Source organism: Lutjanus erythropterus, chromosome 10 (genome assembly GCF_056507025.1).
Source record: "Lutjanus erythropterus isolate fLutEry1 chromosome 10, fLutEry1.hap2, whole genome shotgun sequence".
In the NCBI taxonomy this organism is placed as follows: domain Eukaryota; kingdom Metazoa; phylum Chordata; class Actinopteri; order Lutjaniformes; family Lutjanidae; genus Lutjanus; species Lutjanus erythropterus.
The window spans coordinates 6,245,842-6,253,425 of NC_139326.1; the positions used below are offsets into that span (position 1 = coordinate 6,245,842).

Here is a 7,584-nt window from a genome sequence, read left to right on the forward strand (position 1 = left end):
TTCCAAAATTGTGAATCACAGAAGTCCTTCAGCATACAGTCATGAATGTACACAAAGAAAAAATTATGCTAATCGAGATTAGCTCTGTACAAGATACAGGCCAGCTGATCACGCACACAGTCACGCACTCATGCATGCACACATGGAAGTGATTGCATCATTACTGCCAATAAAAACAAATTTATTGTGACATATTCTGTTACTGTCTACACTCAAAATTATACTGCAATATAAATCTTAGCCATGCCGCCCAGTCCTAGACTGGAGTTCTTTTCGACAGGTGGTGCTCCTTTAAAGGTTATTATGGAACTTTTGCCCAAAAATTTACTGTTTACCCCAGCTTTAAACTGTATGGTATATCTGCATTTACACAGACTTATAATGAAAGGGAAGAATTAATATGTTCAGTGGTCATTCAGCATGTTCTTGGCTTGGCAGTTTGTGATAATATGCATAGTAATAATCCTGATTTCCTCCTTCAGGTTAACATCAGCCTGTTGGGATGGAGAGTACCGGCAGCGGCTGGGCAGCTGAGCTCACCCCCCCATGTGTGATGCAAGATGTCAGCGGGAACGACACCGGTCCAGTCTTCGAGGTGGCGCTGCAGAACAGCTCCTCCAAGCGCAGCTCCCAGTTTGTGGGCGTGGAGCTGCTGCAGTCTTTCAAGCTGCTCATCATTCCCTGCTACACTCTGGTGGCTCTGGTGGGTGTCTTCGGCAACTACCTGCTCCTATACGTCATCTGCCGCACCCGCAAGATGCACAACGTCACCAACTTTTTCATCGGGAACCTGGCCTTCTCTGACATGCTGATGTGTGCCACATGTGTCCCCTTCACGCTGGCCTACGCCTTCAACCCACACGGCTGGGTGTTTGGCCGCTTCATGTGCTACCTGGTGTACCTCATCCAGCCTGTGACGGTGTATGTGTCAGTCTTCACACTCACCGCCATTGGTGTGGACAGGTAAGTCAAACAAAGTCTGTGAAGAGATTATAAATAAATCTGCTGGAGAACTTATTAGTGCCTGATTTACATGCATCCTGCATTTCCCTGAAATATCCTACAGGATATTGCTCGAGGCATTTATTCATACCTTTATACTAATGAGGAAATAATCGTGAATGTTTTCTCACACTGAATGCCACTATGTCTTGAGAGAAAATTGCATAAAATTACAGGGGCAGATGCAAATATGAGCACCTGAATGTAGTGGATCTTTAACCAGCTCTGAAAATAACTTAGCTGTGTTTCCGGGACTACAGGGAGCAAATGTAAGCATGAGATAGGGATGTATTCAAAATAACTTTGGCCACGTTTTTTCTTAACGGAGGAGGAGTTAGTGGCATATAGTTTGCCTCACCCTCCCCTTCCAAGCCTGCAGAAAAACCTACAGTGGCTGCAAAACTCAAAAATGTGAAAGAACCTTTCTAGTGACAGTATGTGCGTTCCAATACCCATACTACTATACTATCAGTATGCCAAGAAAAGATTTAGTATCTCTCGATACATTTTATGTCTTTTTTGGTTGTTTTTTGAAAACTGGTCACCATCACTTGAATTGTTTGTGATATTTTGCAACACTGTTTTCCTGTGAAACTCAGACCTTCAGTCGGTGTGAGAGTGAGGAGATGATGACTGAATTTTTATTTTTGGGTGAACTATCCCTTTAAGGAAACTTAAGAAGGCAAAATTCCTGTGCAGAATAGTAGTCAATTTCTACAGAAGAGTGACTGAAAGCATCGTGACTGGATACATCACAAACTAGCATGAGATACGCATGACTCAGGACAGAAAAATACATTATACTGGGTCTTTAAAACTGCCCAAAACATTATTGGTACCCATCTACCAAACATCGGTGATACCGGGGAGGTGAGGTGGCTGCACAGAGCCCAGCGGACACTAAAAGACAACACAAACCTCAGCCTGTTCACTCTGCTGTCATCAGGCAGGAGATACAGAGGTTTACACTGCTGTACCATCAGACTGAAGAGCAGCTTCTTCCCTCAGGCTGCGAGTCACTTAATCCATCTTCCTCCATATAAATTATTTTTTATTTTTTACCTCTTGAGCCAATCTATTCCTTCAATCAAAGAGGAATCTAATCTCACTATATAACCTTGTTTCATAATGATATGTAAGTCTCTTATATCCTGTATTTCTTAATTGGCTGCTCATATTACACTACATTATATGTCTTGTTCAACTTTTAATTTTTTTTCATTTCCCAGTCCATTAGTGCAAATGTATGACGCACAAAAACGATGTAAGAGGATGTATCAGACAACAACACTTTTCCACAGTAATCGCTACCTCAAGGTTGAGTGCTCCGTTCACCCAGCTGTCTGTCAGAAACCCAGATCCTGCTTTGTCTGCAGACCTTGACAACCATGGCACAGCTAAATTGATTTTTGGGGAAATGAAAAATGTGAATATTTTTTGTTGGAACCTTTCAGTTTGGTATTGGTTGTGTTCTCAGGTCATTTTTTAGTCTGCATTATTTGTGATTCTAATAATTGTACAGTCATTTGCAAGTTGATTGCAGCTGGCGAGCGATGACTTGTGAGTGCTGTCCTTCTTTGCCTGCAATTATCCAAAGTTTGGCATGTTTCCATTTTCAGATTTTTATAGATGGATCAAATTTACTTTTTAGTGTTATATGTATTGGTTTTTGCACTGAAAGAACATCCAGTCATACATACACACATAAACATTCATAAACACCTCACTACCCCCACCTTCAAATATTCAAGGAAAAGAGAAAGTATGAGAGAAAATTATACAGACACACACAGAAACATGGTTTTAAAAGAGTATTTTGTGTGTGTTTTTTTTAACAGTGCTGCTGTTCCAACAATTTAAAATTTGTATAAAAGTGTCCCATATTCCTCTATATTTATTTGATTTCTCTCTGACCGCTTAAGTTAATTTCTCCAAAGCAGCGCAAGACACCATTTCCTGTAACCAGGCACTTGAATACATAGACCCCAGGTAAGGTTAACTACTTTTTGCAAGACATTTTTTTTCCAATTTCATTTTTCAATTTTCTTTCTTTTTTTAAATTTGGCCCGAGCCATTAATTCTCAATTAGCCACAGCTGCATTTGAGTTAATTCTATGAAACCGAGATTTATTTATTTATTTAACAGAGACAGAGCACATTAATGAACATCAGTGTGTAATACATGATGTAAAAATGCCACAGTTAACAAAATGCTCATTTACATAATTACAAAAACAACCAATCCATACATAACGAATCATAAATGTGCATGTGTATGTATACCAGGTCAAGATGTGTTGGTCTGTCCCCTAGACTGACATATCACTCATGCATACAACAACACAATACAAAGGATACGATGAAAAAAATATTATGAGTGCTGGATATATGTGAGGTGAGCATTTGTATATGAGAGATGCTCTAGAAGGAGGGGGAGCAGCAGCTGTGCTCAACATGGATCTGAGCGGCGGTGAAAGAGATATTCATACCCTTTACTGAAGTAAAAGCACTAATACCACACTGCAAAAATACATATAGAAGTAAAAGAAAATGCAACCATTGAAAATTGAAAATGTTACTTAAGTAAAAGCATGTAGGTATAACCAAGAAAATGTGCTTAAAGCCTTAAAAGTAAAAGTACACAATGCAGAAACATGTTCCCACAAAATGAGGAGGAATGAGGATGAGAGGAGACCAAAGGAAAGCAGCAGAGAATAAACTAAAGAGAAGATAATGCCTTACTGTTGCACCTGTTTCAAAGGTAGGTTGGTTGGATTCTTATTTGATTTATTTTGTGTAAAGATTTATTGATTTTTAATTATTTATTTTAGAGACCACTCCATCATGCACAGTGTAGTGTTGGTTTCTGTATGTGTAGGTTCATCTATACTGTTCCACTCACTCTCCTCGCCTGAAGCGGTCACACATTGATCAAAGGCAGTACCTGGGAAGAAGTGATCAGGGTAGATACCTTATATGGATCAAATATAATCTAGTTCTCATAAAACCATCTGAGGCTCTCCTCTTCTCTGCCTCTTTATAGATACTATGCCACAGTTCATCCTCTGAAGAAGCGCATCTCAGTCCTGGCATGCACCTACCTCCTGTCTGGGATCTGGCTGCTGTCCTGCGGCCTGGTGGCTCCTGCCGTGGCTCACACCTACCACGTGGAGTTCAAGAATGAAGGCTTCACCATCTGCGAGGAGTTCTGGATGGGCCAGGAGAGGGAGCGGCTGGCCTACGCCTACAGCACGCTCTTCATCACCTACGTCCTGCCTCTGTCTGCGCTCTGCATCTCCTACCTGTGCATCTCCGTCAAACTTCGGAACTGTGTCGTTCCTGGACACCACACCCAGAGCCAGGCGGAGGCTCAGCGCATGCGCAAACGCAAGACCTTTCGGTTGGTGAGCCTGGTGGTGGCGGCATTTGGTGTCTGCTGGATGCCCATCAGTGTGTTCAACGTGCTGCGGGACATTGACATCGATCTGATCGATAAGCGCTACTTTCTGCTCATCCAGCTGCTCTGTCACCTGTGTGCAATGAGCTCCTCCTGCTGTAACCCGTTCCTCTATGCCTGGCTGCACGACCGCTTCCGCGCTGAGCTCCGTAAAATGTTCACATGTCGCCGTCGCATCGGAATCTCAGCAAACAACTGCGCCACAGCCAGTGTGGTGTTGTGAGACTAATGTTGGTTGGTGTTTGCTTCTTTGGACAGTTGAGTACTCATGTCATTGTGGTAACGTTAAGATAATGCAGGCTTAGACAGCTGTAGACAGGTATGACTCCTCAGTCTGTATGGCAATCCAGCTTTCACTTAAAGTAGCCACATTATGTGCCACAATTCAGTAGCCCAGTGGCACAAATGTTGCCCAAAACATTTAAAACTGACTTAGGCAGTTTATTTTTGGTGTTAATGGGTAAAAGAAGAAAAACTCATAGAGATGTTCTGATACCATTTTGTCCTTCTGGTACTAATTCCAATACCTGATCTTTGCGTACTGATCCGACATACCAGCGCATTGACCACTAGTAAAGTCTTTTGCTTTGCCCTTGACCCCAAAACTGTTCAGTCCAAACCAGTTCACAATCACAACAAGTCCACCGTGGGTTTTACTGTGGATCCTCCCAAACACAACCCAAATCAGGAAGTAAAGATGCAGAAATATTTGCAGTATTTGTACTTCAGTTGCTAAAACAAAGGCAACTCATGGAGAAATTGGGAATATACAATCGACTGGATTATTCCTGCTCCTCATACAGACCCCAGATACCTTCTGCTGACCACAAGCTGCAGCTGGTTACAGTAACACAGACTTTGCAGCACAATCTGATGCCGAGGTACAGCTGACCATAAAATTTGGTGTACGGCACACTGCTGGGAAGTAGCAGGGTCTTGTCTCAGAGCATTGACTTGTGTACTTGCGATAGCCAAGGCCGCATTTCAAGCAGTATCGGAGGTATTTTCTAATACTGGTATTGGTATCAGAACAACCTTATAACTATCAAATTCACCACTGACAAAAAATGAGAAAAAAATAGCAGGATTCATGAAAAAGTCTTTTTTAACTTCATACTTTCCTTTTCCTTGTTAAGACCTTACACCTACATCAACCACAATGCAGGTTTGGGTGTGTTAATAGTAGAGGCTAATGTGGCCTGGAGCAGAGAAGAGACTCTGTGGTCCACAGAGGTCCAGTGAGCACTTCTGTCTAACTCCATATCAACAGATTTTTTCACACGTAAGTCTTTTACCCTGGCCGACTCAGACTCAAGTAACATCACTTGAGGCAATTCATCAGATTTTGTGCAGCTCCCTCTGGAGCTGCAGACGGCTGTGTACAACTCTTTTTATAAATGCAGTCATGCTCCCTAAGATATGTATTTAACACACTTTGAAGTGTAAAATCAGTGGAGTTCCCCTTTAAGTCTCAATACAGAAGGTTGACCGTCGACTGCCCTGTGTGTTTGTTCAGATACAATCACACTGAATAGCCTTGCTTTTGTAAATTATACGAATTAATTTATCTATTTTGTAATGTCTCTTTCACATGAGGCCAGTTTATTGGTAAAATCTTTGTGTGATCTATTTTTGGTGTTTGGACTTCGGAAAACAATCTGTCTTTTACTAGATTCAAATATTGACTTAATTAAAGCTACTACAAGGAACTTTTGTATTGTGTTGATTTTGGAGCCCCCTGTGGACAAAAGTGGTAGTGTTTTCATTAGGACTGGGTATTGTTTGAAAATTTGTCTGGGAAAATGTTAACAAAGGCTCGTTTCATTTGATTTCACAGAGAAGCCGACCCTTTGGCAGGCATGAAGAATAACTATACAGGTCTCATGAAATGACAGAAACCAATTGCTCAGGGTTCAATGATGTGTTTATAACAGGTTTTGGACAACAATGTAGGTCCATGGCACAGAGGAATAATCTTTATCAGGCTTTATTACATGGCTTTGGATGAGATGAGGACTGGACCCCTGATGGGCTCAGCTGCAGCTCTGGATGAGAAGAACTGGAGGAGAACGGGGTGGAGGAGAGTCACAACAACTCCATGCAGAAATGAGAGAGCAGAACAGATTTAAAGTTTTGACACAACGTGATTGGCTGATGGAGACTGTGGCTGGTTGGTTGACAGAAGGAGTGAATGCTCATGGACAGCTGACTGAGAATAAGTGAGTAAAGAGAGAGCAGGGAGAGAGAGGGACAGTTAGGGATGAGTGAAGTATAAAGATAAGTCTTTGTGATTGAACTTAACCTGAGCTTCATTTTAAATGAATATTTCATGTCAAATTATTGATATTTTTTTGGTAAGTAACCAATACAAAATAAAGACTGACAGGGTGATGCAGGTACTTAGATACACAGTACTTAGTCGGATCAGTTCATTGCTGGTTTTTGTCTTTTCATGGGATTTGCGGACAATAATAAAATATATAATACAGTATTATATTTGTAACTCCACTTTTTAAGAGACTCTCTTTGTAATCACCATGAACAAAGGAAAAAGGATGATCTGCTTATTAGAAAATATAAAGTGCATTTCATTTTGACCTGAAAGGCAGCTATTGTGTACATTAAAACATGCTATATATGTTTCCATGGGAATATTTGTTCCTTATGCTTGTAGTTCTGGGGCAGTATTATATATTATATTATGTGAGAGCCGGTAATTTGTTCACTAAGAAGAAAATAAAACTGCTGGGAAAAGCACATCTGGTTAAGGGAACAACTGGAGTGCTCAATGCAATATGTGGCCTGTTTGAGTGGTTTTAAAATAATATTTGAATTGTTTGTAAGTGGGTTTGCACAGTATGAGGTACTTATCCATAGCCAGTGTATTACCACCAGCAGATGAAAGTCTGCATGCTTAGAGAAGCAGCAGGAGTTCGGGTAAGGAAGCTAAGCACTGTGGACAGGGTCTGGGTTGTTTTGGTATGACATGCTGGTGCTTCACAGAGACCTCTATGGTAAATTATCCTATATTTAGAAAATTTTCAGGGGTTTACCTCTGCATCAGAGAGCCTTTTCTGACAGGAAGCTGCTATTACAACCATGTTTTACAAACCAAATACCGCTCT

The 7,584-nt window shown here is 41.2% G+C and overlaps 1 protein-coding gene across 1 annotated transcript; it reads left to right on the forward strand.

Moving 5' to 3' along the window:
* The first annotated feature begins 407 nt into the window (after positions 1 to 407).
* Positions 408 to 5,153, forward strand: prlhr2a (prolactin releasing hormone receptor 2a). Its single transcript, XM_084729442.1, has 2 exons — positions 408 to 963; positions 4,046 to 5,153. Exons 1-2 carry the CDS (start codon positions 503 to 505, stop codon positions 4,680 to 4,682), a joined length of 1,098 nt encoding a protein of 365 aa, XP_084585568.1. The 5' UTR covers positions 408 to 502; the 3' UTR covers positions 4,683 to 5,153.
* The last annotated feature ends 2,431 nt before the right edge of the window (positions 5,154 to 7,584 follow it).

Excerpts from the sequence above, each read along its gene's own strand:
- prlhr2a (XM_084729442.1), top strand. The coding sequence starts at position 503 with ATGGAGAGTACCGGCAGCGGCTGGGCAGCTGAGCTCACCCCCCCATGT. Across the intron at positions 964-4,045 it reads ACCGCCATTGGTGTGGACAG|ATACTATGCCACAGTTCATC; the intron begins GTAAGTCAAACA and ends GCCTCTTTATAG.